Here is a 26,613-nt window from a genome sequence, read left to right as displayed (position 1 = left end):
CGATGGCCAGACTGACACATCCATTTTTCATTGTGCCCAGATATAACAAACACTCACAGAGATTTTGTCTTCATTGTCCAAAAGCATATCCACAGCTTTCTAAAAGAGAAATGTGAATAATAAGTGAAAAATACTGTACATATCTAGCAAACATAATGTCTAAATGGGAAGAGTTTATATGTAATTCAATAAGTAATTGTTTTTAATAGAGAAATCTCTCTAAGCACATTTTCTATTCAGAAATCTTAGGAGACGGGTGAAAAATCCTTTCAGAAATTGAATGACTATGTTTTCCTATTTTAGAGGCTGTACAATTAGAAAAGCTCTTTTTTATAGTGGAAACTGCGTCAGTGACCCGCTTAGTACTGAATGTCCCCTGTTTACACCTTCAACAGTCAGCTAGCAGTGCTAGAGAAAGATGTCACCGAAGAAGCAGAAGTACGATTTGCAAAAATTTGGCCAAAAGGCATCAAGTGTTGGACTTAGAATACGTACTTACCTCTGTATCAAAATCCATCAGCAAAACGATTTTGTCCTTGATAGAGCTGAAGAGGTTATGCTTGTGAATCAGTTCAAATACCTCCTTGTGTTGAAGGGTAAGATAAATTTCCAGAGCTTGACTATAACATTGATCATATGTGTGTCTACAACGACAAATCATGAGGTATGGCAAGTGAAAAATATACTTGAAAGGCTATTTTAATAACATTTAAATACCATATATAAATGTAATCATGTTTTATTCTCATTTACACTTTCATATAAAAGTAGTTAAAAAGACATCCATCCACATCAGTGTTTCACATTCTTCTAAGCCTTTAATCCCTTAAGGTCCAGGCCCATTTTATTTTTGCATTTTCGTTTTTTTCCTCCTCGCCTTTTAAAAATCATAACACTTTTATATTTCCATCCCCAGACTAGTATGAGGGCTTGTTTTTTGCGTCACCAATTGTACTTTGTAATTACATCACTTATTTTACCATAAGATGTACAGTGCAACACAAAAACATATTTTTGTGGGAAAATTGGAAAGAAAACCACAAATTTTGGAAGGTTTTGTTTTCACGCTGTACACTTTATGGTAAAAATTACATGTTTTCTTTATTCTGTGGGTTAATACTAGAGACGAGCGAATTTACAGTAAATTCGATTTGTCACAAACTTCTTGACTCGGCAGTTGATGACTTATCCTGCATAAATTAGTTCAGCTTTCAGGTGCTCCCGTGGGCTGGAAAAGGTGGATACAGTTCTAGGAGACTCTTTCCTAGGACTGTATCCACCTTTTCCAGCCCATCAGAGCACCTGAAAGCTGAACTAATTTATGCAGGATAAGTCATCAACTGCCGAGTTGAGAAGTTCGTGACAAATCGAATTTACTGTTAATTCGCTCATCTCTAGTTAATACTATAACAATGATACCCATGATATATGCTTTTCTATAATTGTACCGCTTAAAAAAAAATCTCAAACTATTTTAACAAAATTAGTAGGTTTGAAATTGCCCAATTTTGACCACCTATAACTCTCTAATTTTTCCATATATACGGGGCGGTATGAGGGCTAATTTTTTGCGTCTTGATCTGTAGTTTTTATTGGTACCACTTTTGCTTAGGTTTTACTTTTTATAAATTTTTTATACATTTTTGGGGGAATAAAATGTGATGAAAATGCAGCAATTTTGGACTTTTTTACGTTTACGCTGTTCACCGTACGGGATAATTAACAATATATTTTGATAGTTCAGAATTTTACGCACGCGGCGATACCAAATATGTTTATAAATTATTTTTTTACGCTTTTTTGGGGGTAAAATGGGAAAAACTGATCATTTACGTTTTTATTAGGGGACTATTTATAGCAATCATTTGATTGCTAATACTGTTCAGTGCTATGCATGGGGCATAGCACTAATAAGTGTTATCGGCTATCTTCTGCTCTGGTCTTCTCGATCTCAGACCAGAGCAGAAGACCCCTGGAGATGGACAAAGGCAGGTGAGAGGACCTCCGTCCACCATTATGGATGATCATCCGATCATCCATTTAAAGTGCCGCACTGCTGCAGATGCCGTGATCTGTATTGATCATGGCATCTAAGGGGTTAATGGCGGACATCCGCGCAATCGCAGCTGTTCGCCATTACCGGCTGATCCCTGGCTGCTGGTGCTCACGGTCATGGCAGAGTGTAAATGTATGTCATGGTGTGTTAAAGTACCACTGTCGTTAAGGGATTAAAGGGGTACTCTGTTGAAAAAATTTGGTGCCAGAACAGATTTGTAAATTATTTCTATTTAAAAAAAATCTAAATCCTTCCAGTACTTATCAGCTACTGTATGCTCTACAGGAAGTTGTATTTCTTTCTGGAGTTATTTTCTGTCTGACCACAGTGCTCTCTGCTGAAACCTCTGTCCATATCAGGAACTGTTCAGAGCAAGAGAGGTTTGTTATGGGGATTTGCTTCTACTCTGGACACTTCCTGATACAGACAGAGGTGTTAGCAGAGAGCACTGTGGTCAGATTGGAAAGAACTCCAGAAAGAAATACAATATCTGTGGAGCATACAGCAGCTGATAAGTACTGAAAGGATTAAGATTTTTAAATAGAAGTAATGTACAAATCTTTTTAACTTTCGGGGCACCAGTTGATTTAAAAAAAATGTTTTCCACTGGAGTACCCCTTTAAGCATTCCTGGGGAAAAAAGTTTATCTAGGGCACTGCTACCAAATAGGTTTATTGAAAAGCCAAAAAATGGCTAAACACCTGCAGTCACCATTAGCTACTTAGTACCGGAGTTGAACTTTAAAATGGGAAAAAAGGTTTACCTTTTTAGTACCATACCTTAGCCCTCTCCCAGCTGTTGGGAATCATTGCTCTACTTTGTTAGGGATATGCCAGTTTCATAGAACAACATGCAGAACTGTGAACGCAGCTCTGGACAATAACAGGAAATTTAACTTTTATAAAAGTTACAGAATCTATCTTGCAATCAACATATGTAAATGAACTTTATAGGTATACTTGCTCATTATAAAAAATATTGGTATAAGGGTTAACTATTTCACCAATATGAAAGACAAAAGCATGTGAGCCCCTTCATCCTTGGCATAAGTAGGAGTTTAAATAGTTGGAACATCACAAAAAAAAAAACCTTTATTGAAAACCAGTCTAATGAAGTAGGTATGTGTCTATGCTAATCTCCAATAATGCTATAAATTGAATCACAAAATATAGAAGGTCAATTTATATATGCCAAAAGAAGCCCCATTTGGGGATGTATTAATTAGTGACTGTAGAATATAAAATTCCACTAAACCCCCTATCTACAAATACTTACTTTCTTAGGTAATAACTACACCATGCATAGGCAACCTTCGGATTTTTGAACTACATCTCCCTTGATGCTCTTTTAGCCAAAATGTTGCCAAAGCATCATGGGAGATGTAGTCCACAACATCTGCAGTGCCATTGCCTATGCCTGAGCTACACTATAGACTCTCAGCATTACGGCTACATGATTCATCATAGAATTCATTATATCATTACGCAAAACAGATATCTACTCTTCAATAAATGACCTACACTTCTCGGCTGTGTTGTATGCAGCCTCTATGTGTGAGTTATATTGAACTCATTATTCTTATTAGGCCACTTTCATTTATTTCAGGTAAAAGCATTGGCAATGATAACCAATGCTCAGAATCACAATATAACTGTGTATAAATACTGTATAGGAGGTAGATCTCCAGACTGTTGGCAAAATTAATCTTTTTCCAAACAACTTTTAGTGTTTAATCATTAACTAATGAGTAATTTCCTAACAATGGGAGTAGCACACCATTGTAACTATGAATGAAACAATACTTAAAGGGCAATTCCAAGTGAAATCACTTATCCCCTGGTCTACGGATAAAAGATAAGTGTAAGAGTGAGGGGGGGTCTGACCACTGGGTCCCATGTGTTTGTGTTGATGAAGTGTCAAGTTGCACATGTGCACTGTGGCTGCACTGGTTGTCGATGGAGCTGCCAGAGTACAGTTCTTGACTATTTTAGGCAGCTCTCATAGAGAATCAACGGAGCTATGGCGCTTGCACAAGTCGCCACTCTGTTAAAGGATGTGATTTAACATGAACAGTGAGGTACACTTCTATTAACTTCCATAGGTCCGCCGGCAATTTGCAAATCTGCCACTTTTGCGGACTTTCAACAGACCCACTGAAGTGAAAAGTAGCATAACTCGCAGTACATTTCAGCAGCAGGTAACCCACTGTGAGTTACGATCATTTAACCTTAAAGAAGAGCTGTGGCCGCTATGAAAGGGAAACTGTCAGCTGAAAGTCACATTCCAAACTGTTGACACGGACATTTTTTTTTTCAGTTGCCAAGTGTCAAAGAGGCATTTTCAAGCTCCTGAAGTGCTGAGAGCTAAAAAATACTTTTTGCTCTTTCTCCCATTCCTGATTGACAGTCAGATGGAAGCCAAGTTCCAGCGCTGCGCCTACAAATTGAACACAGGTATGAGATTTGGAAACAAGGCTCGGCTTCCAGATCACTGTCACTCAAGCAGGAACACGGATCGGAGGGGATGCAAGGATGCATTCCGCCAGTTAGAACTTTGGAGGCTTGGAAACACATCTTTGACCCTTGGGGCACAGGGGAATAAAAGTATTTTCTGCACATAAAGAATATGTGCTTACATTGCACTGTAATTATCTCTGTTATTTCAGGACATATTATCAATAAGGTCTACTAGGTAACTTGTTAATTAACTCAAGACACATGGACACAGTTCCAAAGTCCTCTTCAGTTAGAGATGTTGTCTGCTGAACTTTGGAGCCTATTACTGAGACAGTACCTGGACCCATAGTTCCATTGGTACTCTGGTGGACCCCTCAGACCACACTTATCCGCATACACTTAAAGGGATACGCCGCTGCTAGACATCTTTTCTTATATTCAAAGGATAGGGGATAAGATGTCTAGATGCTGGGATCCCACTGCTGGGGCTCCCCGCTATCTCCCACTGCACCTGGTGTTCTAAACAAACGCCGGGATCCTGCAGCAGTAGTCGTGACATCATGACCACATCCCTTGTGACATCATGCCACGCCCCCTCCATGCATGTCTATGGGAGGGGGCGACCACGCCCCCTCCCATTGACATGAATAGAGGGGGCGTGGCTGTGACATCACGATCACAGCCTCTGGCTCAGATCGTTCTGAACAAAAATGTTCAGAATGCTGGAGCACCGGAGTACCCCTTTAAAATACTTTAGTTAAGTGCTATAATTGCTTGGCTGTAGCTGAATATATTTCAGCAGTAGCCTAGCAACCTGTCCATTTGGGTGACTACTGTACTTTGCATCTCCATGCTGTTGTTATGAGTAGCTTGCTCCTCCACTATTCTATGGTCATGTATAAAGTGGGGGTACACTTTCCTCAAGTCTGGGCTTGCTTGTAACCAGTAAATTGTGTGTATATAAAATATATATAAAAAATGATGTAGATCCAGTGAATTAATTTAAAACAATTTATTATTACAATGATAGTGCTTGTGGTGTCCTTTGTAGGTAAGCGGTACAAGTGATAGAGGCTAGACGTGTTTCGAGGTACTCATCAACCTCTTTTTCAATAGCAATGCCATTGTACCCCAGTATTTGCAAACCCAACGATCTTTAACATAATTCACCGGATTGCAAGAAATTTACCGGAGCCCGCTTCCAGGTTGTCTGCATCCCGCCTGCCAGCGGACGTCTCCCCGGCAAAAACCATTTTCCGGCTCCAGGACATTGCTGGTAAGAGGCACAGTGTGCCAAATCCCCAAATCCACTCAAAACTTTCCCTGTGCCGCCGGGGTAGAGTGGTCCACATTGAGGGGCCTCCAGTGCTGCAGAGCGCAGCCTCATGCACCCACAGGATTACAATTAAGAGACTATCTATATACCACTCACCAATCTCTATCCCTGTGCCGCCAGGGTAGAGTGGGATACACACAAGGAAACCCCTGCGCTGCAGAGCACATTGATTTTAATGCCTTACCAACATGCTGCCGCATACAGTATCCTGACCAGATACGAGCTATACAGAGACATTGCTACTCAGACTATTTGTAATCAACCATACAAGGCACGATCTCCGTGCATACATCTATAAGCGCTACAGACTATTTGTAATCAACCATACAAGGCACGATCTCCGTGCATACATCTATAAGGGATACAGACTATTTGTAATCAACCATACAAGGCACGATCTCCGTGAATACATCTATAAGCGATACAGACTATTTGTAATCAACCATACAAGGCACGATCTCCATGCATACATCTATAAGGGATACAGACTATTTGTAATCAACCATACAAGGCACGATCTCCATGCATACATCTATAAGGGATACAGACTATTTGTAATCAACCATACAAGGCACGATCTCCGTGCATACATCTATAAGCGATACAGACTATTTGTAATTAACCATACAAGGCACGATCTCCATGCATACATCTATAAGCGCTACAGACTATTTGTAATCAACCATACAAGGCACGATCTCAGTGCATACATCTAGAAGTGCTACAGACTATTTGTAATCAACCATACAAGGCACGATCTCCGTGCATACATATAAGCGCTACAGACTATTTGCCACACTGGGATACCAGCACTTTTTTACCCTGTATATTATATGTCTATTTTATATTATTTCATTGTATGAATATTTTATACATTCACTACCTTGCTTATTGTGGTGAGTCCGATGTAAGGGCAATACAAAGGACACCACAAGCACTATCATTGTAATAATAAATTGTTTTAAATTAATTCACTGGATCTACATAATTATTTTCATATATTTTATATACACCCATTTATTGGTGACAATCAATCCCAGACTTGAGAAAAGTGTACCCCCACTTTATACATTGTATGCAGGTTGTATGGGAGACACAACCTTTTTCACATTAGTACTCATTTGGCAGTAATACTATTGTCCCTACTGTTGGGTTGCAGCTACCTATACATGTTTTTATTATATGGTCATGCTGGAGAGAAGAAATGACGACGTGACACCTACACCTCCACCCCTTGTATCAAAGTTAGATGGCTTCTGATCCAATGTGGAAGTGAGCAATACTGTTAGGTAGTTACTGTATATAGATTTATGTTGGCTTTAAAGGGGTTATCAAGGATTAGAAAAACATAGCTGTTTCCTCCGAAGCAATGCCACACATTTTTTTTTTTTAGGTCGTGTGGTATTACAACTTAGCTCCATTCACTTCAACAGAACTGAGCTGCAATACCACAAACAAAATGAGGACAGGCGTGGCGCTGTTTTAGTAAGAAAATAGCTATGTTTTTCGAATCCTGGATAACCCCTTTAACGTAAAGGCCGTGGGAGACCAGCAGTAAATATTTCAAATTCCCTCCAGAGATTTTGTAAATTTCCGGTCTACGAAATATGATAAAATAGCCAACCAATATACATTTACTGTGTAACTTGTACAATAGGTCAGGCACTGCATGACAGAAACCAACATTATTTAAAATAAGAAAACAATAGACTCGGAAGTTTATAACCTCGTAAATCTGATCTGAAAAGAGAAAGCATGTGTAATGAAAACATTATTTTATACAAAACAAGCACACCGGTAATATGAGGCAATAACTTACAGTTCTGCAAGAGCCTTCAAGAGTGTTCGGTTATTTCGGTCTCGGTTCAGATGCTGCTTTAATGCATGGACTATAGTTTTGTTATTGTACAGGTCTCCAGGCCACTCTCTGATTAGGGTGGAGAATCCCTGTTGAAATAAAAAACAGTATTACTAGAACTTGTGGTGAGGAGAAGCATCAGCGGATAACCTTTATTTTCCAAGTGGACCTTTCTCAGATTCTGTCTTTCCCGACCATGAGAGGACATCACGACAGCTGACCACTCATCTTCTGGCTGCATTGCGATTCTACTTGCTACTCAGGGTATTATGCCCTCGGCCCAACATCATCCTTTAAGCCTAAATGCTATCGTCAAGTGGGACTTTGTCTCCAAACCTTACCACACTATATATTTTATAGGAGGATAGGTTTATTTGTGGGCATTCTCAATAATCCAAGTAATGGTTGATCTTGTGAAACTTTCTCCCATCTGCACACAGGATTTTTGGAGTTCAGCCAGAGAGACCATTGGGTTCTTTGTCACCTATCTTACCAAAGCCCTTTTCCCCCCATTACTTAGTTTGTAAGCTCTAGGAAGAGTCTGGGTTGTTTCATACTTATCTTATTTAAGAATTATTGAGGCCACTGTGCTTTTGGGAACATTCAGTGCAGTAGAACTTTGTGGCCTTTTGTTCAATCCTGTCTTTGAGCTCTCCAGGCAGTTATTTTCTCCTCATGTTTTTTTTTTGCTCTTATATGCATTGTTCGCTGTGAGACCTTATAAAGATAGGGTGTGTCTTTCCAAATCCTGTCCAATCACCTGAATTTACCACAGGTGACTCCAGGTGATTGGACATGCCAACCCCAATGGCAGCAATGTATTCTTTTTGTATTCCGCTGAAAGATTGAGCAGGATCATTCTTTTGTGGTGGACCTACAGCTTTGGAATGTCCACTGCTGAAATTCTGTAGTCTGAACTGTGCAGCAGAATCCCATTAACAGCAATGGGATTCTCCAGCACCGGAACTTCCAAGCGGAATTATGCTAGGAAATTCCTAAGTGGAATCACGCTCAGAAATTCCGTAGTGAGAACCTAGCCTAAGTTTTATAGCAAAGGGTCTGAATACTTATGTCCATGCTAAATTTTAATTTTACCTTTTTAAAAAGTTTGCAAAGTTTTTACTTTGTTAAAAAATGATGGGAGAAAACTAGATTTTTTTTTATTTTAACACAAGGGCGTGACATTCTAAAATGTGCAAAAAATGCATTGTATATAATGCTCTGTAGCAGTGAAAGATGCTTCTTTTAGAGACCAAAATGAATAGATATTAATCTCTGAATAAGGGTTCACACGTCCGGAATGTCCGCACAGAAAATCTCTGTGCAGACATTCCGGAGACTGCGGGCACCAGCATACCATGCCAGCGCTAAGACCACACGGAATGCGCCGTCTCATTGACTGCTATGCATTCAGTGCAGAGTCTGCAGAAAGAATGGACAGGTTCAATCTTTCTGCGGACATGGAAAGTGTGCACAGTGCAGCAGAATCCAATTGAATTCAATGGGATTCTGCTGCTCTGTGCATACTATCATGGAGATTCCGGACTTATGAACATGGTCTAATAGGAAAATGACAGCGCTAGCAAATAAGCTCCTAGGACATAACAGTATAAACAGCAGATCTAAAAGCTCTGTTCACACTGCTGCCATAGTTTTCATTATAATACACACATTACAGAGGTGCCATATCCATCACACAGTGCACACCAACAAGGCCCAATGGACCACACTGGGGTCCTTCGGGAGCTCCCATTTCAATGAGAATAATAGCACTAAATGATGACAATTTTTCCTGTAATCTGCAAGGAACCTCTGATGATAGTGTGAACACAACCTAAATGTTATTATGCAATTTCCATCCATAGAGACTATAGGCACTATAAACATTTAACTTCATTTAAATAAAAGGGTATTTTGTGCTTTTATCTGAGAAGCAGACTTTTTTCAGCCATCTTTTTGTCTTTGTGCTGGTATGTTTTTTAAATATTTCGTTGGCCACATTTAGCCAAATTTGCAGCTGTGGAACTCAATAAGAAAAATATAGCGATTTTTTTGGGTCCATAAAAATTTCTTGGCTGTTTTACATTCCAAAATTGGGTTTAAAATTGTCCTTGAAGTATATATCAGAAATATATATATATATAGATTATTTTGCAGGCAGCACTTTGTACCTTTGTACTCCAGGAGCCGTACCTCATAATCCGTTCTCAAAAACTCGTCCAGGATCATTTCATAAATTGCAGGTCTCAGCCGTAAATCTCCTCTTGGTAGATACTTGCTGATGGCCTGGAAGACACATAATACTCAGAAATCAGTTTTGTTATGTCTATTTGGGATACATTACTGTTTGCTATTAAATAGGTGTCCAAAAAACATTGGGGGAGATTTATCAAAACCTGGCCAGAGGAAAAGTTACTGAGTTCCCCATAGCAACCAATCAGATCGCTTCTTTCATTTTTAAAAAAGGCCTCTGAGAAATAAAAGAAGCGATCTGATTGGTTGCTATGGGTAACTATATATATATATATATATATATATATATATATATATATATATATATATATAAAAATTTAATAGACAGTGGCACACCAGGTGTCAGCAAAAAAAAGGTGATTTATTCAAAAGACGTGTTAGGTAACGTTTCAGCTGGCTCACCCAGGGCTTGAAATCACCTTTTTTTTGCTGACACCTGGTGTGCCACTGTCTATTTAATTTTTCTGTGTTTTGGAGGGGTCCCCAACCTAGACCCGACACAGTAGGCACCCGAGCACCTTTTTCTACCCTGGAGTGCTGCTTTGCTTTGTCGCTTCGCTTTGTCGCTTCGCTTTGTCTCTCTGTCTCTCTGTCTCTCTGTCTCTCTCTCTCTCTCTCTCTCTCTCTCTCTCCTCTCTCTCTCCTCTCTCCTCTCTCTCTCTCTCTCTCTCTCTCTCTCTCTCTCTCTCTCTCTCTCTTCTCTCTCTCTCTCTCTCTCTCTCTCTCTCTCTCTCTCTCTCTCTCTCTCTCTCTCTCTCTCTCTCTCTCTCTCTATATATATATATATATATATATATATATATATAATATATATATATATATATATATATTGTAGCCATACAACGTCAGGCTGTGGAATAAGCTATGAGGTGGTCTAGTGCAATCCATCATGAGCAGTAACCCTGAACTGACTAATGTCACAGCAGCCACGTATGTTACTGGACAATAGTGGTTAAAAGTGGTTAACATTTACATCAAAAGCTCTTGAAAAACAACAAGGAAAGGCTGTAGAAGAAAAAACAGAGCCAATATTAGCTGATGCTTATTATAATTGTTTAAAGGGGTACTCCACTGGAAAACATTTTTTTTAATTAACTGGTGCCAGAAAGTTAAACAGATGTGTAAATTACTTCTATCAAAAAATCTTAATCCTTCCAGTACTTATCAGCTGCTGTTATGATCCCCAGGAAGTTCTTTTCTTTTTGAATTTCCTTTCTGCCTGACCACAGTGCTCTCTGCTGACACCTCTGTCCATTTTAGGAGCTGTCCAGAGCAGGAGCAAAACCCCATAGAAAACCTATCCTGCTCTGGACAGTTACTAAAATGGACAGAGATGTCAGCAGACAGCACCGTGGTCAGGCAGTAAGGAAATTCAAAAAGAAAAGAACTTCCTGTGGATCATAACAGCGGCTGATAAGTACTAGATGGATTACAATTGTTTAATAGAAGTAATTTACAAATCTGTTTAACTTTCTGGCACCAGTTTATTTAAAAAAAAAAGTTTTCCAGTGGAGTACCCCTTTAAGGCAATGGGGTCATATTTACTATGAACATGAAAGATCCTTTCAAATACAATGATATTACCTATGCCAGTGTTTCCCAGCCAGGGTGCCTCCAGCTGTTGCAAAACTACAACTCTCAGCATGCCCGGACAGCCTACGGCTGTCCGGGCATGCTGGGAATTGTAGTTATGCAACAGCTGGAGGCACCCTGGTTGGGAAACCCTGATCTATGCAGTGATTGCCATATGAGACACTGGTACTAGCTGCATATATGTCATGGCATGTAGCTCTACAAAGATGTAGAAGAATGTATCTGTGGTTATGTTTTATACTCAGTAATTTACTTAACTATATACCATTTATAGGATTGATAATAGGGGAATACTGTATATGTAGTCAAATATATCATATACAATTATGAGTTGCTATTAAATGTATGACCGTAGAGACACAAGCTGCCATCGGATCCTTGACAGTCCATGAAAAGTAACAATAACAACAGTGACACCTAGTGGTACACAGAGAGCAAGACAATTTTATACTAAATGCAGCAAACGTTTCAAAACCATCCATATTATATGAGTTGCCCTGTTACATGAAGAGGTTATTTAAAAAGGGGCATTCTTGGAAGGCAGGTTTTGTTATTTTTTGTTTTCTTATTAATTGCAAAAAAACTGTAAGAAGAGGAGTGCAGCAGGGAGGGACGGAGGGGGGTGGGGTTTGAGATGGGGCGGATGGTGGTGGTTTTGGGAGGAAGGCTAATGGAGGGGCGGATTTGGGGTTCTTTTCGAGAGGGGAGTATTCTTTTTTTTTTTTTTTTTTTTAAGTGCAGCTTGAGGCAGTTAACAAAAATAATACCTGCCTGGAAAACCCCTTTAAGTTCCAAAGTATTTTTGTTATAAAAATATTGCTTCCTGTTGACAGAATGAATCATGCTTGTCTAAATATGGGAAACAGTTTCCTGCACATGCAGTTACCCTAGATCATTAAAGGGGTATTCCAGGCCAAAACTTTTTTTTATATATCAACTGGCTCCGGAAAGTTAAACAGATTTGTAAATTACTTCTATTAAAAATTCTTAATCCTTCCAATAGTTATTAGCTTCTGAAGTTGAGTTGTTTTTTTCTGTCTAACTGCTCTCTGATGACTCACGTCCCGGGAGCTGTGAAGTTCCTATGGGGATATTTTCCCATCATGCACAGCTCCCGGAACGTGACATCATAATTGAGCAGTTAGACAGAAAACTTCAGAAGCTAATTACTATTGGAAGGATTAAGATTTTTTAATAGAAGTAATTTACAAATCTGTTTAACTTTCCGGAGCCAGTTGATATATATATAAAAAAAGGTTTTGCCTGGAATACCCCTTTAAGGAATCGGACATCAATGTATCATTCAATCCTTAGAAACAATCAAGGGTGGCATAACCTTAAGCCACCAGGGTATCCAATATTAAGACCTTCACCAACCTAGAGCACCAAGGAAGGGGGCATAAAAAACAATGTTACAGTACAGATCATTCATTCTGGTTTTTGTCCACAATCTGTCCCACCAGGCACCCATTGACTCTCATTAATGAGGACTAACAGAAAGAGTTCCATCACTAATCATTGACTTCAGTGGGGACTGGCATGCACATGCACGGTGAAAGTGCCATTGGACTCAAATGGGGTACTATTCTAAACACAAGCAGATTCAATATTTATGCTATTTCCTGTAGATTTACCATCCTACTACTTAAGTGTGTGGCTGCACTGACTATACTAGGTAAAGTTAGTGGTACAATTGTGCTGAATAAGTTGCTGGATTCATTGTATTGACCATTAATATATAGCGTGTAGGTATTGTATAAATAAACTAAATGATCACTGCATTAGACACACCTACTAAATAATGGGTTGGTTCACCATGATCATGGCTTTACAGACAACAGGGGACCAATTCCTCAATGTGGTAAACATCCTCCATACTCAACTCGACCTATGCCCCCACAGCAGCTCCGTCAGTTGGTACACATTTTTGGAGCAGTAGGAACAGATCTCATTGCCCATTCCAGCATATCCCAAATGTGTTCAATGGGATTACAGTATGGGGAGATTAGGGCCAAGGTAGTCTTATTTCTCCAACCTCTACCTAATTATCCAAGCTTGATAACACAGAGCACTGTCCTGTTAAAACATGGCATTGTGGTCATGAAAAACTTCTTGAAGATATAGGTGCAGATGGTCAGCTACCAGATCCCCATGGCGCTCACTTTTCAAGGATTGTGCTATGATGATAAACAGTCATAGGACATGCCATCTGTTTCTGACACAGTGATCGTGCAGAGTATACAGTTACAATGGCCTCAGGTTACAATACTGTCAACATACAATGGTCTTTTCTGGAACATTGGAATGTGAAGTCCTACTCAACATACAACGCTATGGATAGTGCAGATCTGCAGCACACGTGAACGGCTAAAAGATCTAATCAGTCAGGGGGAGCATTATATTGTAAAACTTATTTCTCGGTCGGCTCCACTGGGGGACACAGAGATCGTGGGTATATGCTGCTGCCACTAGGACTCTGACACTAGGCAACAATATACACTCCTACCGACTATGAGCTATCAGTTGTTAGTTTTAGCTTAGTGTCTGTAGGAGGCAGACACAGGTGTGGAGTTCTCCAGACTTGGTCTTTTACTTTCTTATTTTTTAGTTCAGGGATGTGTATTTAGGTTTTTTTCTCCCTCTTATTTCTCTCTTTTTAGGTTATGCACTGTCAATTCCTTCTCACTGCTGGCCAGCACCTGTGGTTGTACCTTGGGTCCAGGTCCTCCTACCTTCCTTGCTTGTTTCGTTGTCTCAGCCCAATGATGCAGGTGTTTAATGGCTGGCTACAGACTTCGGTAGGTAAGTTTTCTCTGGGACAGGGTGAGTAAACCCCCCTCTTTTTCCCTGGGGACTACCTTTTATACTGGGTTCTCAACCTCTGGAGTCCCGCTGTTTTGGGCCCACTCTTCCACACCTCTGTTTCACAGGGACCAATTTCCCCTGCTTGGCCATCCTGAAAGTCCAGGGTGCTCTGTCAGGCTCCAGGGACAGCACTGTAAAATCGGGTCTATTCTCCCAGAGCGCCGCACTTCTACCTTATTTAGCGAGCGGTGCGCTGGCTGTCGTTATCTTCAGCATATGCGCCTCTCTCCCCTGTCAACTGCGCTGCACGTGCACGACCGGCAGTTACTTTCACTTTCGGCCACCTCCACGTGTGAGGCGACCAGAGTGTCGGGGGTCATTTTAATTGAGGCCGTGGCCTAATCGCGGCCTTTAGCTCTGCCCACTCCCTGCTGGCCAGGCATTTCGTCAGGGATCCCAGCCCCCTTCTCCCCACCGTCCTATTACTGTTCGGGGGGGGGGTCAATGACTTTCTATCCGGGGTCATGTCTGGGTGCCTCCTCCTCCAATGAGGGCCAGGCTAGATCTGGCTCTGCCCTCCCTTTTCCTTATGCGGGGCCCTCCTCTCTATCTTTCCTGAACAGAGTGCCTGCTCTTCACGCTACAGCCTGCTTCTCCTTTCCATCCGACCGATCCCCACCTTTTTACCTAAGGTGGTCTCCTCTTTTCACCTGAATGAGGATATTGTCCTCCCGTCCTTCTGCCCAGCTCCGTCCCATCCCAGGGAATGCTTGCTTCATTGTCTTGACGTGGTTCGGGCTGTTCAGATCTACCTTTCGGTCACTTCTTCTTTCTATCAGTGTGACTCTTTCTTTGTGCTTCCGGAGGGTCGTCGTAAGGGACTTCCTGCTTCAAAGGTGACCATTTCCCAGTGGATCCGTTGCGCCATCTCGGAAGCCTACCGCTTGCAAAGGGAAGATTTCACCTTTCCGGGTCTCAGCTCATTCCACTCGATCCTCTGCAATAGGGCTTCGGCCTTGCAAGTCTGTAAGGCGGCCACGGTCTCTGTGTCCCCCGAGAAAGATTTTACGGTAGGCATAAAAAAAAATCTACTTATTACTGAGGTGCAAGAATTGGCTGTCTGTCTGTTAGTGCCTCTCTACAGTACAGTGCAGTACTACAAGTCCTGTTTCTCTCCTTACCTGTGCTAGGTGAGGGCTGCTCCATTTTTTATGGCACATTCAAGGAACATGCCATGAATGTCTGATAGATGCAGGTCCCATCTCTGGGCCATGGCCCCATCCCACCTACTTGTGGGAGCCAGAAGTGCTGTTTACACACTCCTCAACTCCCATAGCGGTTACACTACTTTTGTACACCAAAAATATATAACATACACTAAAACATTATAAGGCAATATTTACACCAGACCACCTCCAATGCATGAATGTGTTTTCAGCAACAATGAAGAAAACCTTTATACAGATCTGCAGTAGTGCAAACTACACATTTACAGTACATCCAGAATACATCGGATGTATGAACATGTATACTAAGCTTTTTAGTAATATCTAGAAACAAATATTTTCCTCCTCACCTTCAATTGTCCTATTTTCTTGAATCGGTAAACTTCATCTTCCCACAGTTTCATGTTTTTGCCAAGTATTTTCTGACACTTTCTAAAAGAGAAAATGGAAGATTAAAGCTAAAGAGGAAGCTAAAAAGGAGAGAGGAGAAGAAGAGAAGGAAAGGGAAGCGTGGCAATATATGCTTAGAGATATGGCTTTCATGTGGGCAAAAATTTTAACCAAAGCTGCCAGCTTCAAGGAGAAATAAAAATGATAAATACTGCAATTTCTATTGGTGCTAACAAGAAGAGCATACTGTTTCCTGATACATATGTATTGGACATATACTCTGTCACGTCTGCTGGTTTACACATAACGGAGAACTGTTCTTTTGTTAGAGTAGTGGTTAAAAATGGCTCTTCCTATGCATTGGGATAAATGTTCACTTTCAAGTGACCTTTACATGGAGCGTCTCATTCACTACCCGTAGAGGACAAGATCCTTAAACTGTGCTAATGATGGTGTTGGCAGCTTCACGCTGAGGCCAGCATAGCCCGCAGCTAGGCAATTTACTTCTCTTAAGTGGATCTCACTGTCTAACAATTTGAACCTGACTTTACTATATCTAGTTACATCTGTTATCTGGCAGTAAGTACAAAGTTCTGCTTAAGGTGTATTTGCTAAGAAGGAATTACATAAGCCTGTGTGCTCTTCATGTTTTGAACCCGCCATTCATTTATCAATCTCCATTTCACTAATGCTGTAATAGAGTATCAGCACTTTTATGGCGAGTCCACATTAGGTGCCACTTAGCAACTGTAGAAAGGTCAGCGACTAGGACTTCAGAAGTGTGCGGAGAAAGCTCTGTGCATTAGGGGATCTTTTATACTCTGGGATTATCAAGTCTGAAATGAGCTACTACTATTAAGTGACAGCAGTGAAGTGACAAGTCAGTGACTGCCAGGGCACTACTACCATCTCGTGGCTAACCTTAACTTGGGAAGTAATGTTTGCTGCTGCATTATACAGTGGTCCCTCAACATACAACGGTAATCCGTTCCAAACGGACCATCGTTTGTTGAAACCATCGTATGTTGAGGGATCCGTGCAATGTAAAGTATAGGACAGTGGTCTACAACCTGCGGACCTCCAGATGCTGCAAAACTACAACACCCAGCATGCCCGGACAGCCAACGGATGTCCGGGCATGCTGGGAGTTGTAGTTTTGCAACATCTGGAGGTCCGCAGGTTGAAGACCACTGGTATTGGAGGTTATACTCACATGTCCCCGCCGCTCTGGACCGTCACCGCTTGTCACCGCTGCCATGGATGTCGCCTTCCATCGCTGTCGCCGCGTCACCGCGGTGTCCCCAACGCTCCGGCAAGGCCTCTGCTTCCCCGGCATCCTCGCTCTCTGTCGCCGTCATCACGTTGCTACGCATGCCGCTCCTATTGGATGATGGGACGGCGTGCACAGTGACGTGATGACGTCGATGGAGAGCGCCAACGATGCAGGGGATCCCGAAGAGGACGCGCCGGAGCCCCGAGGACAGGTAAGTGATCTTCAGCGGACCACAAGGGGCACCGTAAACAGCTATCCGGTGGTAGCTGAAGCAGACTGCGCTGCCGGATAGCCGTTTATGCGATGGCCCCGACATACAAAAGCATCGTATGTTGCTGCTGCCTTCAACATGCGATGGCGTCTGAGAGGCCATCGTATGTTGAAACGATCGGCGGCCATTGTAGGTCGGGGGGGTCACTGTACATTATAAAATGTCACTTGTTTCCAGTGTGTACTAGAACTACAGGCATAGAATTGCTGTGTCTTTTGGAATAGCTTTACATCTCTTGCTTGTTGTGTCTCATTTTTATTTCTTGTCAGTGCAGAAGGCATTGCGCTTCTAGTATTTTACACGTCATCTTGGTATCTAAAGTCCTCAAGAGTCTTGCTGAGAACTGTACATCATGCAACGGAGCTCACAGTCTAGTGCTGTGTTAAGCTGGCCATACAGTTGGGATCTTGGGATAAAAATCTATGATATTCTTCAGTCTCAACAGGATCAGACAACAACCCCAAATGTTAGGGGCAGGTGTCAGAGCAAAGTGCATTTCTTTTGCAGGAGCAGCTTACTGCCCTATCACGATGCTTATGGTGAAGTTGAAACAAACAGCTGTCTACCAAGTAAACCAGTGTTTCCCAACAAGGGTGCCTCCAGCTGTTGCAAAACTACAACTCCCAGCATGCTGGGAGTTGTAGTTTTGCAACAGCTGGAGGCACCCTAGTTGGGAAACAGTGAAATAAACATTGAGTTGACAGTGATCTCAAGTGGATGGCTGGCATGTTCTTAGTTGTAGTGAGGACATAGATCATTCTGAACATTTTGCAACACAAATAAGCCGTTCTATAACTATACACTGATCACTGAAACTTAAAGTGTACCTCTCTTGAAACAAACTTTTTATATATTTAAGATAAAGCCCTACTGAACAACTTTTCAATTGCTTTTATTAAAAATGTTTCCCTCCTTTCATGTTTTTTTTTTTACTTTAAAAACTCCTCCACTAGGGGTCTCCCAAGCAATTCTGTCAGAAAGCATTTTGGACTCAGTGAGTGAATCTGAAATCATTCTTCAGCCAGGACACATAGGAACAGTCAGACAGGCAGGAGGGAGGGAGCACTGAGCTGTACACAAGCAGGGAGCGAACAGAGAGGATACATTCCCTCTTCTCTTTTTCTCTCCCCTCTCTACACTTTCCACATGGCTTATTATATATGCACTGCTTATCCTTGGACTTGCCATTGCTATGACAACCTCCCCTGCTCTGTGCCTTCAACTGAGCTACTGAAGAGCATATAAAAAAATTATTTTTAGGGGTTTTTAAAGCAAAATAAATGCAGGGAATAGACTTAGTCAGAGTCAGGGACAGATGGGGAAGGGGATTAGGGAAAGTTTAGATGGTGATAGGTACTCTTTAATGTTGAGAAGGTGTCCCAATATAAAACCACTGAGAGGTGAAGTGGATAACACTATCTTGTTACAAAGTCACTTGTCAAAGCGATCTACTGTATTAGATAGCAAGTCAGTTCTTGAAGTTGATGGTTGATGTGTTGGAAGCAGAACTGTGATCAATAGATGGCTGGGTCAGAACATCTAGGGTTTGTAACTACAAAAAATGACCCAAACAACAGTACAAGAAAAAAACAACCCCTTACAGTGAAGTCCCCAATAAAAATCCAGAAGAAGAACAGAAGATGTATTCAAATTATCTTCCTTCTACTGAATAAAAAATGGTACATGAACAACACGTTTCAGGGTTTTACATTGTGAACCCAGAAATGTGTTATTCCTGGACCATTTATTATTCAATGTATTGAAGCTAATTTAAATATGGTACAGGAATTGTATTCAGCTAGGGAGAGGGCACTGCAGGTTGGGATTGAGGTGCTGGAGGCGGCAGTGGTGCAGAATTCTTCTTCTGAGGTGGAACGGGAGTGGGCTAAAGCTCAGAGGGCTTGTACAAGGTGTAGGTCCAAAAGAAACTGGTGGATAGGGAGGCTGGGAAACTGTTGGCGTATCTGGCTAGAGAGAGTAGACCGGTGCTTTCCATTCCTTGTATCAGGGGGCCGAATTGGGTGTTGGAGCCTGATCCCACAGCTATTAACGGTATCTTTTAGGAGTTTTACTCTTCACAAGTTAGCGATGTCCCTGTTGGTCTCCTCCCTTTTCTAGGGGTGCAAGGCTTACTCCCTTTACTGCAGCTCAGGCGTCGGCATTGGAGGCTCTCTCTGCAGAGGAGGTTTCACTGGCTATTACTACTTTGCCAGCAGGGAAGATTCCTGGCTTAGATGGTATGGTGGGGGATTGGTACAGGATGAACGAGGAGAGATTGGTCCCCATTTTGCTGAATCTCTTTAGTGTTGCCTCTGAGTCTGGGGTGCTACCGGATTCTATGAGTGAGGCCCTTATTTAGTTCTTCCTATGCCAGGAAAGGATCCATCTTTGCCGGGTCCTGGCTAAAATTCTGGCTAATCGGCTTAAGGGGGTCATTATTTCTAGAGATGAGCGAACTTACAGTAAATTTGATTTGTCACGAACTTCTCGGCTCGGCAGTTGACGACTTTTCCTGCGTAAATTAGTTCAGCCTTCAGGTGCTCCGGTGGGCTGGAAAAGGTGGATACATTCCTAGGAAAGAGTCTCCTAGGACTGTATCCACCTTTTCCAGCCCACCGGATCACCTTCTTCTATCTGTGGGTTGCAAAGGGGACCCGTGGAGGAGAAAGTTTCCATGTATGCTGATGATACTCTAGTCCATTTAGAGTATGTGGAAGGCTCCTTGATGGCGTTGTTTGATCTCCTTGACCAGTTTGGTTCCTTTTCAGGCCTGCGGGTCAATTAGTCAAAGTCGTCACTAATGCCTTTGTCTGCGGATGTTGTTCTTCCTCCTCCTCTCTCCAACGGTCTCTGGCGGCGGGACTCCCGCGATCAGGCATCTTATCCCCTATCCTTTGGATAGGGGATAAGATGTGTAAGCACCGGAGAACCCCTTTAATCGGTTTAGGTATCTAGGTGTGGAGGTTTCTGCATGTCTTGGGGATTATTTGGCTCTGAATTTGGATCCTATAGTGGCTTCTACTGCTGACCGGCTGCAGGCGTGATCGTCTTTACCTTTATCATTGGCGGGAAGGGTTAATATATTTTAAATGATTTATCTCCCTAAGTTCTTGTATGTATTTCATTTGTCACCGGTGATCCCTACCAAATGATTCTTTGTTAAAATGAGTGGTGTCGCGAGATCCTTCTACTGGCAGGGCAAACCTCCGAGACTGGGTTAGGCACTGCTCCAGGCGCCGAAACAGCGGGATGGCTTAACGGCTCCAAATCTGTTCACTTATTTTTAAGCATCTCAGCTGGTGTAAGCAGCCTGGTAGTTCAGTCTGGATCTATCTAATGTATCTACGGCTCTGGCGGGCACACTAATGGGTTTGTATGAGACTTAAACTAATGCTTTCTATAGATTTACTCCTGCTTCTAAGTTATTGACTCCTATTAAAACCGTGGCTGCAGTGTGCTTGATGGTCTCTGTGCATTTCCCACAGCCGGCAGTATCTCCTAGGGCACCTCTGTGGGGGAATACTCATTTGGAACACCTGCAGGAGTTGGAGGTGGCTGAATTCTGAAGCTCACATGGGATAAAATTTGCTATGCATTTGTTTGGGAACTTTTCCTCCTTTCCATCCTTTGCAGACCTGTGTGATCGTTATAATGTCCCTTGGAGTGCCCATTTCCGCTATCTCCAGCTGAGACATGCGGTCCAAGCGCAATTTGGCTCTCTGGTTTTAACCAGGAATTTTCTGAGGTGGAGTTGATCCTGGGAACCCCCGACCTCTCTAGGCCACTAACGCAGGCATATGCCCTGCTCCAGTCTGTACGTCCTGATCCCTTTGTTCTAGCTTATTTGAAGTGGGTGAAGGATGTTCTGGAGCTTTCGGAGGAGAAGTGGCAGGAGGTTGTTGGGACGTACTATCCCACAGTAGTTAGTGCTCGAGATATGCTTTTCCAGTCTAGATTTATTCTCTGTTTGTATTATACCCCGGTTAGACTCTTTCGTATTGATGTTTCTCCTTTGGATGTTTGTTTTCGTTGCCAGGTTGATAGAGGATCCTTTTTGCATGCGGTTTGGAGTTGCCCTTGTGTGGCTCCCTTCTGGAGAGCTGTGATGCAGTTCTTGGCAGATCATCTAGAGATTCATTTTGTCTTTACCCCTGAAGTCTGTCTGTTAGGTTTAATTAATGACCTGGAGTCAGGCTCCCATAGGCGCCTACTCATCTGTTTTCTGCTATTCTGTGCCTTGGTTGATTTTGGGGGAGTCTGTTGTCCTCGCGGAGCATGTGAGTTCTTCTCAGTAAATATAGTTGGTTCCTTTCCAATGAGTTGTGGTCCATTGGGATTTTCCTTGGTGTTTATGTGGTGTGTGGAGGGTGGTGAGTGCTGTTTGTTGTTGGGCTGCTTTATTCTAGAGACTCCATGTTTAGCCTAATTCCCGGCTGCTGTTGATGTGTTCTCTATACTTATGTTATGTATCTTTGGGGCGCTCGTGTGGTTCTCTTTACAGTGATGTTGTTTCTTTTCTGTTATGTTGTAAAATTATAAATAAATACTTTTAAGAAAAAATATGGTACAGGAATAATGTGTTTCAAGGTTCAAATCGTAAAGACTGAACTTTATTATTCAATGGATTAAAGATCATTTGAAAAACAGTACAGTAATAACAAACAGTCCAGTAATAACAAAATTTAACCACTTCTGATAACATGTATGTATTTTGTACCTTTTTATGCAGACTGGTGGAGGGTACAACTTAGTCTTTCTGTCCCAAGGGGATCCCTGTCCTGGACCTCTGGGCATCCATTACACATTAGTAGTTGGATTGTATATATTATGTTATATTTACTAAAAGCTAGGTTTAAGCACTCTCTGAAGACTACTACTGGTAACATGTGACCTAATTGTACCTTGTTACTTTTATATCTCTTTTTCAGAGGAAAGTTTATCATATTTCACGGTGCCATCTCACCATTGCACTTATGTGGTGTTTTAGCCTGCTGTGATGGACGGGACAGGGTGGGAGGGAGTGTTGTTTTGTTTTTGGGGTCATCGGGGGGATAGGTAATGATATTTTCACTCACTTTCTTGCAACTGTAAGTTGAACCCATATTCCACAAAACAGAACAGTGCACTTAACTTGTTAAAAAGCTGAACCGTCTGGCCCTACCAATGTGCAGAGTAAGAGAAAATATGCACATGCTAAAAGTACTTGCACTTAAATTTAAATTTGAGATCCCCTTTAATGGTCTATTCACACGTACAGTATTCTGTGCAGATATGATGCACAGATTTGATGCACAGGATTTTCTACTGCAGATTTCAATGTAAACATCTGTTTAAGGGGTAATCTAGAACTGAAGCTAAATCGTAGGGATACAATTACCTGGCAGCCATGTCGTAATCTCCCTTTTCCACGAGATGTGTTATATAAGCTAAACCAATATCCTGAAAAATTAAGCATAAATTCAGTGAAGCAGCTTTTAATCCATGCACACATTATAGCAATGTTTTCTACTATTATATTCTGCCCATTATATCACAATTTATAGCTCTGTAATAAAAAGTAATTAGCAAAAATCCCAGTCTGGGAAACTCACCAAAACCTCATGTCTCTTAATGTTCTTCTGACTAATTTCTGCAGCCATAAGAGCTTCCTTAAAATTAGATATCAGAGGGAAAAAAAGTCATTAAAAACCAATATGCCACAAACTGTAATGCATACTGTCAATTAACTTAATTGTCGGCATAATTAAGAAATATTTACTGCCTACTATAATAATATATAGGAAGATTAGCTTCAGTTTACGTTTATATTTGGATGCGTATCCAAAATATCAAGTTTCTTGCAGTGGGAATACAGCTACAATGGCCTAAGAGTGGGGTAACACATTGTGTAAAATCAGCTGCACAGCAGGAAATACGAGCAGACACACAGGGCAGTGAGTGCAGTGAGGTTTAAAGGCGGCCCAGGCATCACAGTCATGTGCTGGCCCTACCTCCAAACCTCACTGCACACACAGAGGGGAAGACCTGTGTGCCTGCTTACAGAAGATTTTCGCATTGTGAAATCCACTGTGTGTACGCAATGTGTGACCCAACCCTTAAAGGGAACCAACCAGCAGATGGCTTGAATGACGGCTCGTGTCACCGCTCTGCTCAGTCTGCTTAGAAAGCAAGAGCGATGATGCGAGCCGTCATTCAAGCTGTCGGGGCGGGGCCACGGCCGCATCAAACGGAGCTCGTGAGTGAAAGTCCCCGTCCCAGGGACTACTTGCCGGGTGGCCGGGGGTAACTTTACAACTTAATATCTTCACCATCCCTGGGGGCACAAAAGTTCCCCGGGATGGTGAGGATAATGATTTTAGCATATAAAACGCATTGCCAAGCGTAATATATGCTAAAATCTGCTGATTGGTTCTCTTTAAAGTGTAACTGTTACTGTCATTTGGAAAAACTTCCAACATGTTGTCCTGATATGCCAGAAGTTTAAATCGCACAAAAGTTTAAGTCTCACTCTGATCGCGGGTCATAAACTGTGAAGTGTGTGGAAGCAGGTGCTTCACTCCCCAGTCGCTCCATCAGACTCATTCCCTATATTAGAGTCTAAGGGGGAGATGCCCATAGTAACCAATCAGATTGCTTCTTTCATTTTTAGAGGCCTTTTCAAAAATGAAAGAAGTGATCTGATTAGTTGCTAAGGGCATCTCAGTAACTTTTCCTTTGGACAGGTTTTGATAAATCTCTCCCTAAGTGAATGAGTTGGGTTTAAGTGATAGCCTGGGAGTGGGGCACATACTGTCGCGCACTTCACCCAGCTGTAAGCCATGATCACAGTGGGTCTCAGCAGTGGGACCCAGAGCAATCTAAACTTTTGACCTGTCTTAACAATACATCAAAGACTTTCCAAATAACAGTTATGCTTTAAAGGGGTATTCCGGTGTGGTGCCACAAAGTTTAACAGATTTGTAAATGACTTCTACTTAAAAATCTTAATCCTTCCAGTACTTCTCAGCCGCTGTATGCTCCACAGGAAGTCGTATTTCTTTCTGGAGTTCTTATCAGTCAGACCACAGTGCTCTCTGTTGACACCTCTGTCCGTATCAGGAACTTTCCAGAGCAGGAGCAAATCCCAATAGCAAACCTATTCTGCATCAGACAGTTCCTGACATGGGCAGAGCTGTCAGCAGAGAGCACTGTGGTCAGACAGAAAATAAATTTAAAAAGAAAAGAACTTCCTTTGAAGCATACAGCAGCTGATAAGTACTGGAAGGATTAAGATTTTTATAAAGAAGCCATTTACAAATCTGTTTAACTTTCTGGCACCAGTTGATTTAAAAAAATAAAATAAAATTGTTTTCCACCGGAGTTCCCTCTAATGTTAACATTGAGGTCTGACCACTAGTACCTTTACCAATCCTCAAGAACAAGGAGTGCCAAGTCCTAAACTTGGTGGAGAGGTGGATATGCTTTCACCATAATCTCCTATAAAATTAACAGGATATACACAGATCAGTCATAACATTAAAACCACCTGCTGATATTGTGTAGGTCCCCTTGTGGCATCAAAACACCGCTGACTTATTGAGGCATGGACCCCACAAGATGAAAATGTCCTGTGGTATCTGACACCAATACATTAGCAGTAGACCTTTGAAGTCCTGTAAATTGTGAGGACAGGTAACAATGGTTTGGACCAGTTTTTCCAGCCCACCCCACAGAGGCTTGGCTGGATTAAAATATGGGGCATTTGGAGGCCAAGTCTATAGCGTTAACTCTTTGACGTGGTCCTTAAACCATTTCTAAACATTTTTTTTACAGAGTGGCTGTGTACATCCTACTGAAAGATGCCAGTGCTGTTAGGGTATATCATTGCCACCAATGTGTACTTGGTTTGCAATAATATTTGATTTTGGTAGGTGGTGCATGTCAAAGCAACATCGACACGAATGTCAAGACCATCATACTGGCTCAGGCAGCTTGCCTTCTTTCTATACTGCATCCTGAAGGCATCTCCAAGATGGCATCCAGACATCCACATGATCTTAAAGAAAAAGTTACTCATCCGACCAGGCCACCTTCTTATATTGCTCCATTGTTCAGTACTGATGCCCACATGTCTATTGTATGAGCTTTTGGTGGTGGACAGGGGTTAGCATGGCCATCACAGTTTAGCCCATGTTATATCTCTCGCATGTGCTTCACTATCTCCCTCAGAAGATATAATGAGGTAGATAAAAAAAAAATGGATATTTTTCTTGCAGTGCTGGACCAATAGAATTAGAAGAGACCAAACTCTTTTGGTTATCAAAGAGTAGTGTTTATTGAAAGCACATCAAATCGTTTCTGGCCCGGAATGGGCCCTGATGAAGGGCCCATTCCGGGCCAGAAACGCGTTGATGTGCTTTCAATAAATGCTACTGTTCGATAACCAAAAGAGTTTGGTCTCTTCTAATTCCATTGGTCCAGCACTGCAAGAAAAATATCCGTTTTTTTATCTACCTCATCTACTACTACGACGACTCCAGGGGGTGTTCGGAAGGATTGCGAGCTGCAGGACCAAAAGACTGACTCTACATGTGAACACAGGTGTTGTGCTCTTAGCGCAACACCAAAGGGTGAGTGAGATTCATATTTTTTCTTTCTCTATAACCATTGTTTAACTATACTTCACAAGGGGCGCGTGTCCTGTTTTTTCCTTTTCTCCTCTTTACATATCAGTAGATAAAATGTTATGGCTGATCGGTGTACATATTTACCGTATGTAGTGTCTTCCTTACTTCCCATTTATTTTAATAGAGAATAACCTTTTTAACTGGGTTGTGTTTAATTATATAAACACAGCTATCTTATTCATTCTCTTTTTTTTTATTCCTAGCAATTTCGAATAATAAAAGTCTCTTTCAGATATGGAGTACTGTCAGTCTATATACAGGAACTGTTGTGGTGGCACAGCAGCGAAGCGTACCAAAACTGAAACACAAAAACATCAGCACTCGTCACTGGAAAAGATAGAACTCTGCGGCAGCATTGTTTATATTGGTGGCTGCATTTTTCCTGTCACAAAAGCTTAATGAAAATATTCCTAGAATTTCTTCTATGAAA

General features: G+C 41.7%; 1 protein-coding gene across 2 annotated transcripts in view; it reads right to left on the bottom strand.

Annotated features, from left to right (window-relative positions):
- Positions 1 to 26,613, bottom strand: part of VPS41 (VPS41 subunit of HOPS complex) — a 272,718-nt gene that overhangs the window by 48,828 nt on the left and 197,277 nt on the right. For both annotated transcript variants that reach the window (XM_056520459.1, XM_056520460.1), the window contains exons 14-20: positions 23,109 to 23,165; positions 22,895 to 22,956; positions 15,934 to 16,015; positions 9,900 to 9,992; positions 7,668 to 7,795; positions 500 to 644; positions 58 to 99 (exon numbers count right to left, since the gene is read on the bottom strand). In XM_056520459.1, the coding sequence (XP_056376434.1) occupies positions 58 to 99; positions 500 to 644; positions 7,668 to 7,795; positions 9,900 to 9,992; positions 15,934 to 16,015; positions 22,895 to 22,956; positions 23,109 to 23,165 (609 nt within the window). The remainder of the gene's footprint in view (positions 1 to 57; positions 100 to 499; positions 645 to 7,667; positions 7,796 to 9,899; positions 9,993 to 15,933; positions 16,016 to 22,894; positions 22,957 to 23,108; positions 23,166 to 26,613) is intronic.

The sequence above is a fragment of the Hyla sarda genome, chromosome 5, assembly GCF_029499605.1.
Source record: "Hyla sarda isolate aHylSar1 chromosome 5, aHylSar1.hap1, whole genome shotgun sequence".
In the NCBI taxonomy this organism is placed as follows: Eukaryota; Metazoa; Chordata; class Amphibia; order Anura; family Hylidae; genus Hyla; species Hyla sarda.
The sequence above is the reverse complement of the archived record's forward strand: the minus strand, read 5'-3'. Positions and strand labels throughout refer to the sequence as shown.